Raw genomic sequence first — 14,735 nt, forward strand, 5'->3', positions numbered from 1 at the left:
AAAGTGAGTGGGGTCGAGCAGAACACATCAACCAGTAGACAGCCTACAATGTTTTAACAATATTTCCCTGCCTTTCCCTGTTGTACGCAACAAGCTTCCATTCACCCTGACACAAGGGGATTTATGGATGAAATTGTCAACCCTGTTACTGTCAACCCAGTTACGGTCAACCCTGTTACTTTATTTGGCACTTATTATAGTAGTATATTTATTTAACCTCTTGAGATGGAAAACACTTTTTTTTAAATTAAGGTTAACATATACACATTGGGACATGTAAAAAGGAGGTGAAATCATATATATATATATATATATATATTTTTTTTTTACCAAGTTACACTACTCAAAAGGCATCCAATTGGTGGAACGGCCCAGATACAGAAGTCCATGTATTTGAACGCAGGTCTGATTGTAGTCGTCTGCTTGAAGTTGAATTATGGTCGTTGTGTACATAGATCCACAGGTCTTTATACAGTTTTTTTCAGACTGGAAATGCATGTTAGGAATCTGGTATTTTTGGAAACAGTGCACAGACCATAATGGCAGACCCTGTGGGGGGGGGGGGGGGGGGGGGGGGGGGGGTTGATCATACCCAGACTCTCTTTGGGTGGCGGTCAGAGGGACAGGGTGGTTCCCCCTAAATTCCTCACCACCATTACCACAGCAGGTGTGTGAGTATTTATACATGTGAAGCTATCCCTTAAATGTAGTGGCGGACACCAGAGCATACCAACATCCATAGAGGGTAAGGGGGTTGGTGTGTGCAGGTGTGCTTGCTACTGTATATGTACATTCAGGTCTGTGTGTCTGTGTCTGCCTTAAAGACAGTGGAGATATCCTTTTTTATTTTTTTTTAACCTTTCATCTGGTACTGTATCTGTCTGTTTAGGGACTTTCAGAGAGGCTGGGACCAGTGCCATATGGGAGGGTCTAACTTCTTACTTAGAAGTGTTTATAGTTCCTGGATGTTACGCAACAGTTAATATTACCCTTGTCAATGGCAAAGCACCAGACTACAGTACACCCCATTCCAAAGCATACATTGAGAGGGTATGACATATAAGAGCACAGCTTTCAACCATAGATTCTATTGTTTTTTTTGTTTTTTTTACCTTTGGAAGATATCATTTAGTATAAGTTGCAGTATTACTGTAGTTTAACTTTTTGGTCACAACAACATTTTCTACTCACTTCAAGCACTTGATTTATTGTACTGTAAATGAGCACAAGAATGGAATGAGTTACTTTAGGGTGTGAAACTTCATTTCTGAAAAAAGGAAAGAAAACAAGAGAGGGAGAGATAAGAAGGAAAGGTAAACATAGATATCAGACTGAGTGGCTGTTGGAGAGCCTACACTCTAAGCTGCATGTCTGCCAGGAGATCACATGCTCACATGAGTGTATTTTCTCTCTCTCTCTACTCCTCCTTCCCTCCCTCCATGTGGTATCCAGTGTTGGAAATCCCCAGCTGCTTCCCCTCCCCAAAACAATCCCTGACGCTCCCTCCTAAAATGGGAGTGAACAGATAGACTGCTTCTTTGTTGCCTCAACGCCCCCTCCCCGTTTTACTGTCTGAAGAATGTACACACATACTTTACACACACACACACACACACACACACACACACACACACACACACACACACCCCACCCATACATCCATACATCCAGCACGTGCATGGACCTAGGAGGGCCCTACTGTGGGATGCAGTGTCCCATACCCCAGGCTGATCCAAAGCCCACACTTCCCCTCTGCAGCAGAAACAGCAGCAGCAGCACTGAGCTGTCTGTCAGTTAGCTGTTCCGTAAGCCCTGTGTTAAGCTTGCTGCGCTGCTCGGTATGCCAGCTCCTCTGTGGCTTCCCACTGCTACAGGAGAGCTCTGCCATGCAGTACAGTACTCTCCTTATTAATCTGAGAAGCATAGGGTACTGTAGTACCCTGAGTCGGTGTGAGTGTTTGTGTCGGGGGTGGGTGGGATAATGTAATAGGGTCAGCAGAAAGCAGAGATAATATGGCTTTAGGTTGGCGATATGTTGTGTGCTGACCTGGGGGGGGGGTTACGCAATAGAGATGATTTCTATGCAGGAGAGGGCACGACGGTCTGTTTGTGTCCGCATGTGTCTGTCTCTCTTGCTCCCTCGCATCGCTGTGTGTCCCCGTGCCAGTGGATCTCTATCGTCTCATTATCTATCCCTGGCAAACTCTCTGTCTCCCTCTCTCTCTATTTATATCTCTACCAATCCCTGTTCGCTCCTCTCATGGCCGTTCTACATCCCACAGTGCTGGTGTCCTCTGCCTCAGCGTTTCCCTGCTTGTCCTCAGCTATACTCAGAGCTGCTGCAATGTGTGTGAGGCGATTTGAGGGAACCTTGGTTGTTTCTCTGATCCCCTCCAACAGGGAAAACTATAGGCACTTTTGCTGGCCATGCAGCTCTGCCCCAGGTTCCCTGCAGCCTGCCTTCGTCCTGCACGATACTTGGGCTCCCGCCAGCTCTCAGGCAGCGGTTATGTAAGAGCTAGCATATCCCCCCTCCCCCCCCTGAAATTCACTCTCCACTGATGTGACCTTCAGAAGTAATTGGCAATAAAAGTGTGGCGGAGCTGTTTACTGAGAGACTGGCAGCGCCTCGTGTTGGCGGCGCTGGGGCGGGCAAGGGAGTGTTAACTGTTTCAGGCCCGCCACTGATGTAATGGTGTCAGACAAGAACAAAATAAATCATCTCTCTGTCCTCCACCCTTATCCCCCTTTATCTCCTATGATTGTCTTCCTGTTTGTCTCTCTTTCTTGAAAGCCTGTATGTCTCCCTCCCTCCCCCTGCCTATTTATTCTTTGACCTGTAATCTTCCATGCTAGGGGATAGGAGGGTGGGGGGAGGGGTGCTGGGGTGCCTATGACAGTCACTGTCACTAGGAGAGAGGCCCGGCAGATTATATAATAAAGAGAAGGAAGGGATGGTACGATTCTGACTACAGACCCATGTGACACACCCTGAAAACAAGTGCAGAGACAAGTGGAAACTCCATGGGGGAGTCGTCTCATCTTTCCACTGCTGAAATGTGATTGTAACTTCCATTAAGATGACCTTATGTTTGGCCCTGTATCGCAGTGGAGCAGTGATTCAGCCCACTATACCACAATATAGTTTACGTCATACAGTCTGAGAAAACGTACAAGTGGGACCAATGTTGGCGGTCATGGGTCTAGCTGTGTCCAGGGCTGATGCCAGCAGTTCCATGGGAAAAGCATGGGCGACCCCCAGCGTTCAGATCCCCGGGACTCATGGAAGACAAATCAGGGCAGATAAGGCCCATAATGATTGTCATGCTCCACCACTGAAAATGTTGACGGATCGGAAACCCATTGAAAAGTAGCTTTATGATGTTGTGCTTTAATTGAATTCGACAAGTGAATCAGGGTTAAAACCTTTTGAGCCTTGTTTGCATGCATCATCCTTTTTCCTGTGCAAATGGATGTTTTACGTAAACAGGGGCCTGATAAGGGGAGATTCTTGTCTAGTCTCACAATTACTCAGAGTCAGCATGACTGCGTTACTGAGGCACTGTGGTCTGTCTGTGTATCTGTCTCTGCCTTTTCACTTTGCACCATTTAAATGTATCACATCCGTCAGTCTGTCTCTCTCTTCCTAAAAGTCCTTTTTAACATTGGTGTTCAAGCAAGCGTTTCATTTCAGCAGTCAGCCCACAGAAAATCAAATGTCTCTCTTTTCTCTTGGGGTACTTTGAGTATGAACAGCATCAACAAGTCAGCATTAGCTAATGTGTTAGGTTTTTAAATGTATTCGTACATGTTTTGTTTCCATGTGCCTGTATTATTATGCACTGTATCACTAATAGGCCTACTTGTAGCGCCATCATGCAACTAAAAGCCATATCTGCAAGTCTGGTTTGTCCCTTAAAGCCCTTGGCCTTCATTTTAGGATCTGCAATTTCTAATCTGCTCACATTAACTAAACAGTCCATTCATTGTCCTACGTCAAGGTGTTCATTTTGCTATGCAAGCAACTGGGAGAAAGCAGGGGCAACCCCATGCAGGCATATGAACACAGGGAGAGTATAATAGTGATGTTTGATTATATAACACAAGACACGTGCTCTAATAAAAGCAGAGACTTAGCATAGAAACGTCAGATAAGGGCGTGTTTGTTGTCCCCTTCGTCGTGGCTGGCTTTGAGTCATGCGCTTTTATTGCTGTCGGGCACATGATGGGCCAACTGATCAACTGTAACCAGCCAGACATACAAGGAGGTCCTTGGTGAAGCGGGCATGGCCTTGCATTGATCTGTTTGCACTGTGAGGCAAGTGACCTGAGAGCTGCCTGAGGTTAATTTGCCCACGGACTGTGGTCTAACCCAGACCTTGACTAACCCAGACCATTTGTCTTATCTGTCTATCTATTCAGCTGGCCCCTCTGCCGGCTGAACCTGAAGTCCCTGCTGCAGATGTGAGTTCAACACCCATATTGCCTGGGCCTCAGCACAGCCTGGGCCTTAGCACTCTAATATGGTTATTGTAGAATATAGATCATTTGAGTCATCCATCCTCCCCGCTCATCAAGATGGAAACAGTCAAATCCTTTCCCTTTTCAGTGCCCACTCACCATAACACACAGACGCAAATGTTTCCCCTTGTGGATTTTTAATTATGCTGTGAACCGACCCATGTACAGTGAGGGAAAAAAGTATTTGATCCCCTGCTGATTTTGTACGTTTGCCCACTGGCAAAGACATGATCAGTCTATCATTTTAATGGTAGGTTTATTTGAACAATGAGAGACAGAATAACAGCAAAAAAATCCAGAAAAACGCATGTCAAAAATGTTATACATTTATTAGCATTTTAATGAGGGAAATAAGTATTTGACCCCTCTGCAAAACAGGACTTAGTACTTGGTGGCAAAACCCTTGTTGGCAATCACAGAGGTCAGATGTTTCTTGTAGTTGGCCACCAGGTTTGCACAATCTCAGGAGGGATTTTGTCCCACTCTTCTTTGCAGATCTTCTCCAAGTTATTAAGGTTTCGAGGCTGACGAACCTTCAGCTCCCTCCACAGATTTTCTATGGGATTAAGGTCTGGAGACTGGCTAGGCCACTCCAGGACCTTAATGTGCTTCTTCTTGAGCCACTCCTTTGTTGCCTTGGCCGTCTATTTGGGGTCATTGTCATGCTGGAATATCCATCCACGACCCATTTTCAATGCCCTGGCTGAGGGAAGGAGGTTCTCACCCAAGAATTGACGGTACATGGCCCCATCCATTATCCCTTTGATGTGGTGAAGTTGTCCTGTCCCCTTAGCAGAAAAACACCCCCAAAGCATAATGTTTCCACCTCCATGTTTGATGGTGGGGATGGTGTTCTTGGGGTCATAAGCAGCATTCCTCCTCCACCAAACACGGCGAGTTGAGTTGATGCCAAAGAGCTCCATTTTGGTCTCATCTGACCACAACACTTTCACCCAGTTGCACTCTGAATCATTCATATGTTCATTGGCAAACTTCAGACGGGCATGTATATGTGCTTTCTTGAGCAGGGGGACCTTGCGGGTGCTACAGCATTTCAGTCCTTCACGGCGTAGTGTGCTACCAATTGTTTTCTTGGTGACTATGGTCCCAGCTGCCTTGAGATCATTGACAAGATCCTCCCGTGTGGTTCTGGACTGATTCCTCACCGTTCTCATGATCATTGCAACCCCACGAGGTGAGATATTGCATGGAGCCCCAGGTCGAGGGAGATTGACAGTTCTTTTGTGTTTCTTCCATTTGAGAATAATCGCACCAACTGTTGTCACCTTCTCACCAAGCTGCTTGGCGATGGTCTTTTAGCCCATTTCAGCCTTGTGTAGGTCTACAATCTTGTCCCTGAAAACCTTGGAGAGCTCTTTGGACTTGGCCATGGTGGAGAGTTTGGAATCTGATTGATGGATTGCTTCTTGGACAGGTGTCTTTTATACAGGTAACAAGCAGAGATTAGGAGCACTCTCTTTAAGAGAGACATCTGAGAGACAGAAATCTTTCAGATTGAGAGGGGGTCAAATACGTATTTCCCTCATTAAAATGCAAATCAATTTATAACATTTTTGACATGCGTTTTTCTGGATTTTGTTGTTGTTATTCTGTCTCTTACTGTTCAAATAAACCTACCATTAAAATTATAGTTGTCAGTGGGCAAACGTACAAAGTCAGCAGGGGATCAAATACTTTTTTCCCTCACTGTATGTCCCGTTTCCCTCCCTCCATTCATCCCTCCATCCCTTTGTAGGTTTTTGAGTGAAGAACAGTTTCCTTACCTTCTTTCTGCCGGATTTTGTAGCAGCGTGCTGGGTGTTTTTCCATGGCAGATGGGAACATGGGTTTACACTGTGTCAGTACCACTACTAGTACACTGCACTGACTCTGTTATGTCATCTGGAAAGGAATGTTTTTTTTCTCATGGTTTGAGTTGCGTTTCTGCCCCTTGCAGCCTGTTGCTCCCTTGTGTATTTAACATGGTTTCATTTGTGCTGCAACTGCAAAGTAACAATGGAGTCACTCTGAGCCATCTAGTTTGTTGGTTGAAATAACTCAATATCAAAGGTTTGAACAGCAAAGTTTACGCCTTGTTTTAGCGTTGTGAACGTAAAAAAGTTTAAAGTGATTATGAAATGTGAAGTTAATGGGATGGTTGTAAATAAATGTTATTTTATTTCTAACAGCAAGCCACCTTGTTATTCAATTTTCTTCTCTAACCGGTGCTTAAGACTATTTTCACGAAGCCTTGCATGATTATGTTCCTACCCCACATCCACCCCAACACACCACCCACCTCCCTATGTTAACTGCATGAAATCATTTGGCTCAGTTCCCTGCATGTAAGGAAGGTGACTAATGTGCACAGTATTAACACCCCTCTCTTGTTTTGTTTTTGTTTTCCCCTAATTTTCCTTTTTTGGACTTTTCTTTGATTTACTTTCTGCTAACTCACCTCACCCTTAGGAGCTTGATCCCAACCAGCCCCAGAAGCAACTGGAGGACCAGAGAAGGGTAGGTACAGTCCAGTACGGTCTGATCCTCTCCGTTCCGGAGTCCGCCAACCTGCTCTCTCTGGCCCACCACAGCTGGCTGTCCTGATGCACTGATGCACCTGACCTGGCCTGCAGCCACTCTGCTTCCACAGCATGCCCACCTACTCACAGGGTCACCCCCCCCCCCCCTCCCCCCACTAACGAACTGGCCACTGGATGTGGGTGTCAATGGGTTTCAGGAGGAATATTAGGGAAATGATATGTACTGTATATGAGTTGGAAGACTGCTTTTGAGACACACTGTATGAGGCGCGATGCTCAATCAGAGTTGAGATCAGAGGTCAGATAGGCAAGAAAACAATATTTTCTAAGAAGCACACTGTTTCCACTGATTAAAAATGCAGGGTTAATATCTTGAGACTGACTGTATGAGGGTGCCAGGCCCAATCAGAGTTGAGGTATTCTAAGCTGATAACACTGATGTTGGGAGTCCTTTTCTCATGATGACGATTTAGGCTCAATCCTCTGACATCACCTCTCTGCACCAGGGTGAAGCTCTGAGGCAGATTCTGGTGAATCGTTACTATGGGAACATCAAACCTGGGGCCAGAAGAGACAGTGTGACGACGTTCAGCAATGGTCCTGTCCCCCCTGGAACAGAAGGGAAACCTCGAGCAGGTACCTGTCCGTCTCTGTATCTCTGTCTCTCTGGATAAGGTGGTACGGACTGGCTGAATATCTCAATACCTCAGAGTATTAAAGTTTTCAAATCAGGGAGATGAGTCATGGTTGGTCTCTTCTCCATGCTTGGAGAAAAGGAATGAGTTCCTTCCTGTTCACGCTCCTGCCTCAAATCAAATGTAATTTGTTGCATGCTTTGTCAACAACAAGTATAGACAACAATGCAGAGAGAAAAATATAAAAATGATAGGAAAAAATTATAACACGAGGAATAAATACACAATGCGTAACAATAACTTGGCTATATACATGGGGTACCAGTACCAAGTCTATGTGCAGGGGTACGAGGTTATTGAGGGCAACAGGATAGATAATAAACAGTAGCAGCAGCATATGTGATGATTCAGAAGAGTTAGTGCAAAAACGGTCAATGCAGATAGTCTGGCTAGCTATTTGGTTCACTATTTAGCAGTCTTGACTTGGGGTTGGAAGCTGTTCAGGGTCCTGTTGATTCCAGCCTCGGTGCATCGGTATCACTTGCTGTGCGGTAGAGAGTACAGTCGTCCAGAGTACAGTCGTCCAGTACAGAACGTCCAGAGCTGCCAAATCGTTGACATAGAAATTGTCATCCAAATCAAGATTAATGATCGCTGTTCTGATCTCCAGAAGTTTTCGGTCATAGGAAAAGATGGTGGAGTCATCATGTACAAAAAAAAAGTTAAGATCAGTGTAAAAAAAACACAAAATAGGTCAGGAGCCCATAAAACGGCTGCTATTCATTGCAGCGCCATTTTAATTATGCCTGCCTGCCCCTGTCCTCCATTAAGCCTTTGGACCCGGGGTCTGTCCCTCAGCATACGAGCCCTCTCCTCTGGCTGAGCCAGGACGTGCTGTTGCCAGGCGACCAGAGAGATGGGCTCTAGATTAGAAAGTCCTGTGGAGTGTGGACACACCTGCTCCCACAGCCAGAGAGTGGCCCTCTGGGTAACATTATCACACGTCGACTTCCTCGTGTGGCTGGAGAAGTCATCATGACTGGATGAGGCTAGCTAGTCTTAGCCAGGAAATACAGCTATTTTCAAGGGACTGAATGATGATCACTATAGTTGTGGCATCCCATCTTTGGTTTAGTTGTCCATCAAAATTAAATTCATTACATTATATAATAAGCAAATGATGCAGTGAATCAATGAAGAGGAAAGAGACAGATGGATCTATTCATTCTGCCCATTTGACAATCATCTTGATGTAATTCAATTCTAAAGTATTTGGTCTGTAATATATTTTTCTTTATGTGTGTGGGACCCCAGTTAGATAAGCTGTCGCTATTGGCGTCAGCTAATTGGGATCCAAATAAATCCAAAATCTATTTGAGTGGTGGAATAGTAGTTTTACTCTCATTTAGAGTGACAAAGTTCTCCTGTATACCGTATGTACTTCCTCATTGTTCAGGCTCTTGATGGCTCTCTCCCTGTACCTTTCTCCCTGTTCCTCTCTCCCTGTCTCGCTCTCCCTGCCCTTCTCTCCCTGGCCCTCTCTCCCTGGCCCTCTCTCCCTGGCCCTCTCTCCCTGTCCCGCTCTCACTGCCCTTCTCTCCCTGTCCCTCTCTCCCTGTCCCTCTCTCCCTGTCCTGCTCTCACTGCCCTTCTCTCCCTGGCCATCTCTCCCTGGCCCTCTCTCCCTGTCCCGCTCTCCCTGTCCCGCTCTCCCTGTCCCGCTCTCCCTGTCCCGCTCTCCCTGTCCCGCTCTCCCTGCCCTTCTCTCCCTGTCCCTCTCTCCCTGTCCCTCTCTCCCTGTCCCGCTCTCCCTGTCTCGCTCTCACTGCCCTTCTCTCCCTGTCCCTCTCTCCCTGTCCCTCTCTCCCTGTCCCTCTCTCCCTGTCCCGCTCTCACTGCCCTTCTCTCCCTGGCCATCTCTCCCTGGCCATCTCTCCCTGTCCCGCTCTTCCTGTCTCACTCTCACTGCCCTTCTCTCACTGTACCTTTCTCCCTGTCCCTCTCTCCCTGTCCCTCTCTCCCTGTCCCACTCCTCCCGTCCCTCTTTCCCTGTCCCTCTCTCCCTGTCCCTCTCTTTCTTCCTGTCTCCTTGTCCCTCTCTTTCTGCCTCTCTCTCTGTCCCTTCCCAGTGGTGAGTTCAGGGGCGGCCGCGGCCCAAGGGGAGCTGACCCTGCATGAGGTCCAGTGCCGCCTGGATAAAGAGGGAGCATCCGACCTGGTAATTGACCTCATCATGAACGCCACCAGCGATCGTATCTTCCAGGAGAGCATCCTATTAGCCATCGCCCTGCTGGAGGGCGGTAACACGGTCATCCAGGTGAGAATGAACCCGTGCCAGGTGCATAATGTAATATGAATAGAACATGCTAGAGAGGCGGTAGAGGGAAAGAGACTGGGCCCAGAGGAGGAGAGCAGGAAGTAGAGGCAGAGCTTGAACTAATGATCTGTCTGGTGGGAGAGGTCCAGGCTCTGAGTAGCTCCCCAATGTGTCACCACAGAGTTTCTAAACCCAGAGGCAGAACAACCCGAGACTTCCGGGAACGCTTGCGAAACAGACCATACAGACCAGGTTGGGGTCTGGGGTTTGAGAAGTCAATGAGAAAAGTGAACGATTCTTCTTTAGTTGTTCATTTTCTCTAAACCATAAGGTACAATCTAGATTAGAGCCAATGTTTTAAGTAGTTGAACATGTTATTATTCCAACCAACCTTTTCATTTTCATAAAAAAGAACTTTATATCGAAGGAGGAGCTCAGCTAGCCAACTTCGCATTGGCATCTCCTACAAGTGTGATCGGGATTTGTATTGGAGGAGTAGTTTTAGCCTATCTTCATGATGTACTGTCTTTGGTGTCACCACCTCCTCTCCTCTCAGCCAGTCAGCCAGGGGTTGCTATAGCAACACAGTCCTTCACTTCTCTAACCTCACAGCAAGATTGAGAGAGGAACAGGGGATGGTGGGGGGAGGGTGTGCTGCTGATTGTAGGCCAATTACATTTCCCTGCTTATCGCCCACGTTTGTGTGTGCGTGGGCTTGTATTTGCATAGTAGTTCTACCTGATGAACCCTGGCTTGGCTTCACACAGCTCAGGCAGTGTACTCAAAGGCACTCACATGACTCTCAGGTTACATAACCACAGCATGTCCCTGGCTTATTAATACAGAGAGCCTCAAATCATTCAGACTTGGCTTTTAACTGGGTAGCACTGTACTGTCAAAACAAGGGAAGAGGAGCAGCCATGGGAGCCCCAATGTTCCAGACAGAGCAGACATTCCCTAGGTAGTATTCCACCATCCCACTGGCTAGACTCACACAGATCCACATACAAACATGCAAACCCAGGCAGGTGTTTTCATGTAGATCTATGGAGTGATAACAGTCAGTTACTTGGCTTTTAAAAAAATAAAAAAATAAATTATCCGTTATTTAACTAGGCAAGTCGGTTAAGTACAAATTCTTATTTACAATGACAGTCTACCAAAAGGCCTCCTGCGGCGATGGGGGTAGGGATTAAAAATACAAATAAATGAAATAAAAATATAGGACAAAACACACATCACAACAAGAGAGACAACACAACACCACATAAAGAAAGACCTAAGATGACAACATAGCATGGCAGCAACACATGACAACGCAGCATGGCAGCAACACATGACAACGCAGCATGGTAGCAACACAACATGACAACAACATGGTAGCAACACAACATGACAACAACATGGTAGCAACACAAAACAGGGTACAAGCATTGTTGGGCACAGACAACAGCACAAAGGGCAAGAAGGTAGAGACAACAATACATCACACAAGCCACAGCTGTCAGTAAGAGTGTCCATGATTGAGTCTTTGAATGAAGAGATTGAAATAAAACTGTCCAGATTGAGTGTTTGTTGCAGCTCGTTCCAGTCGCTAGCTGCAGCAAACTGAAAAGACATGCGACCCAGGGATACGTGGGCTTTGGGGACCTTTAACAGAATGTGACTGGCTGAAAGGGTGTTGTATGTGGAGGATAAGGGCTGCAGTAGATATCTCAGATAGGGGACAGTGAGGCCTAAGACGGCTTTCTATTGTGCTAAGAGCAGCCAGCAGTGTGTGCAATGGGCGTGTCTTCCTTTTGGCTTTGTGGCAATGCTTTCTTTTGAAGTTTGGGTTAGTGTTTGCAAAGTCATCTGTGTCGTGTGTGTTTGGTGGTTGCCAACCCCATGCGAGAGTGTTAATTCTGAAGAGTTTCTCACTGCAGTGTGGGCGAGTGTGAGAGTTGAGCAGGGGAATTACTGCAATTACTCAGTGTGATACTTCTGTCGTAAGGGAATCAATCGCTGATCCTCCTGCCTGCCTTTTTTATTTTTTAGGTAAAGCGTATACGTTTATAGAACAATTTTGTCACAATGATCTCATTTCCTCCCACTCTTAAACACCATTATGCGTTCCTGCACTCCCACTGGGGCCTTGGAAAAGCCCTCCCTTCAGGAAAGCATTGCAGATAGCTGCCAGGGAAAGTGATTCTTCCTGCTTTGTAGCCAAGGAGCCTGCTCAACTTCAAACAGGGTTTCTTGTTTCATAATGCCAGTTTGTTTTTTCCTTCTTGTTTTGCAGGGGACAAGTGAGCTTTGTTGCGAGGTCACATATGGTGCTGAGTCAATCTAAAACATATCAGCAGACGCATCACATTTCTTCCTGTTGCATAATGCTGGGCCCGCTGCCCCTCTTCTAGGACAGAAGGGCTCTTGTTGTCCAAATGAAAAGCAGGACAAAAACATGCCACAGATTTATCCATGCAGTTTGTTTGTTTGTTTTTGTGATAATCTGGGGCCGTCGCCAGGCCAACGGGATTTGCTTTGGGAAAGAGGGAGGGAGGGAAGGGAGGAGGGAGGGGTCGTATGAAGTGCCAAAGTGAAGGCAGGGTTGGGAGCAGAGCTGCAGCACTGAGCTGTGTGTGCCAGCCATGCTGGGGGAAAGGGGCCAGGTTCTCTGCATCCCTCTCCTCTGTGTGCTCCCACCACTGGGGACATTAACTCTCTTAACATGCCCACTGATTATGTTCTCACCATACTAATGAAAGACTTTCCTATGAAGGCTCCTGCTTACTCTGATTTCTGACAAGATGGCTGTCACTGACACGGCTTGTGTAATTGGGATTCCAGGCCCAGCTGTAATTATGGCTTTCATTGTTTGTAATCCATTTGACTCCCCTTTTAGAAATGTTGTGGGTAGTCAGTCACACCATTTTGTGAACATGAAGCGTTCTGTGAGATTATGTTTTAACTCCTTGATGCCTTTCTCTGGCTTTCTCCTGGGATATCAAATCAAACATGGAAGAAGCGTCCTGCTCTTCCTCCTTATGGCGCTCGACAGCGCCAGACTCCCCAACATTACTCACTCAAGCCACCTTCAGTACGCACACCTGCCTTTCCCCACCACGCGCATCAGCGATCATTGGACACACGTTGACTCAATTACTTGTGTCATTTCCTTCCCTATATCTGTCTGTTTTCTAGCTCTGTTCCCTGCTTCGGGATTGTTTGTCATATGTCCTTGTTTACACGTGTGCTGACGCTGTTCCTGTCGTTTTCTATGTCTGTTCCTGAATAAATGTTTGACTATGTTTGACTAGTATGGACATGCCTATCATTTATGGCTACTCCAGTCCAGAGACTTATAGTCCCATGTAAGGCTCTGCTCCAGAACTGCTCCAGGTCTCTCTTGAAAAAATTGATTTGTATCTCAAAGAGACTAACCTGGTTAAATTAAGGCAAAAATTTTTTTTGTTTTTGTTGAAATCCAAATAGGTCAGACAGTAGTGATAAGCGCCAATTAGATTGCAAAGCTGCTGGCTCTGTCTGGAAGGCTTTCTGGCCCATACTGATGCCCACACTATTGGCTACTACACTGGCAGTAGGCAGAACAGCCTGCAGGCTATAGTGAGATCATTGTAATGTTTCATGGGATAAACTGCATTCCTCCTCTGTAAAACCTGAAATTAGGTCATTGTTCAGTATTTGACTCTTTAATTTAACTTGAATTGTTTGTTTGTTTGCATGATAGAACATTGCCTTGAACAAGCTTCCTGGTTCACTATCAGTTATTATCAGTGCTCAAACGCCAAACCGCTTTAGGTTCTATTTCCATCTTTGTCTTGTGAGAGGGATATAAAAACATAACTTATTACAAAACCCAACCCTTCAAGAGAAATGTATTAATAGAAATGTCAGAGAGAGACGGGAGGCTGGAAACTGACATCTCATTTTGAGTCATTCTGTCAGAGCCACATACTGTAACTGCTTTGCTTACAGGCTAAGGAGGCTGTAACTGCTCAGTCAGCCTGTAACTGCTCTGCTTACAGGCTAAGGAGGCTGTAACTGCTCAGTCAGCCTGTAACTGCTCTGCTTACAGGCTAAGGAGGCTGTAACTGCTCAGTCAGCCTGTAACTGCTCTGCTTACAGGCTAAGGAGGCTGTAACTGCTCAGTCAGCCTGTAACTGCTCTGCTTACAGGCTAAGGAGGCTGTAACTGCTCAGTCAGCCTGTAACTGCTTTGCTTACAGGCTAAGGAGGCTGTAACTGCTCAGTCAGCCTGTAACTGCTTTGCTTACAGGCTAAGGAGGCTGTAACTGCTCAGTCAGCCTGTAACTGCTTTGCTTACAGGCTAAGGAGGCTGTAACTGCTCAGTCAGCCTGTAACTGCTCTGCTTACAGGCTAAGGAGGCTGTAACTGCTCAGTCAGCCTGTAACTGCTTTGCTTACAGGCTAAGGAGGCTGTAACTGCTCAGTCAGCCTGTAACTGCTCTGCTTACAGGCTAAGGAGGCTGTAACTGCTCAGTCAGCCTGTAACTGCTTTGCTTACAGGCTAAGGAGGCTGTAACTGCTCAGTCAGCCTGTAACTGCTCTGCTTACAGGCTAAGGAGGCTGTAACTGCTCAGTCAGCCTGTAACTGCTTTGCTTACAGGCTAAGGAGGCTGTAACTGCTCAGTCAGCCTGTAACTGCTCTGCTTACAGGCTAAGGAGGCTGTAACTGCTCAGTCAGCCTGTAACTGCTCTGC

General features: G+C 46.4%; 1 protein-coding gene across 10 annotated transcripts in view; it reads left to right on the forward strand.

The window, feature by feature from the left end:
• The window catches only part of itpr1b (inositol 1,4,5-trisphosphate receptor, type 1b), a 148,130-nt gene that overhangs the window by 73,011 nt on the left and 60,384 nt on the right, over positions 1-14,735 (forward strand). For 7 of the 10 annotated variants that reach the window (XM_031824920.1, XM_031824914.1, XM_031824917.1 and 4 more), the window contains 4 exons: positions 4,423-4,464; positions 6,991-7,038; positions 7,568-7,697; positions 9,826-10,013. In XM_031824920.1, the coding sequence (XP_031680780.1) occupies positions 4,423-4,464; positions 6,991-7,038; positions 7,568-7,697; positions 9,826-10,013 (408 nt within the window). The remainder of the gene's footprint in view (positions 1-4,422; positions 4,465-6,990; positions 7,039-7,567; positions 7,698-9,825; positions 10,014-14,735) is intronic. The other 3 variants (XM_031824921.1, XM_031824918.1, XM_031824919.1) reach the window with 1 other exon arrangement.

The sequence above is a fragment of the Oncorhynchus kisutch genome, linkage group LG5 (assembly GCF_002021735.2).
Source record: "Oncorhynchus kisutch isolate 150728-3 linkage group LG5, Okis_V2, whole genome shotgun sequence".
Lineage (NCBI taxonomy): Eukaryota > Metazoa > Chordata > Actinopteri > Salmoniformes > Salmonidae > Oncorhynchus > Oncorhynchus kisutch.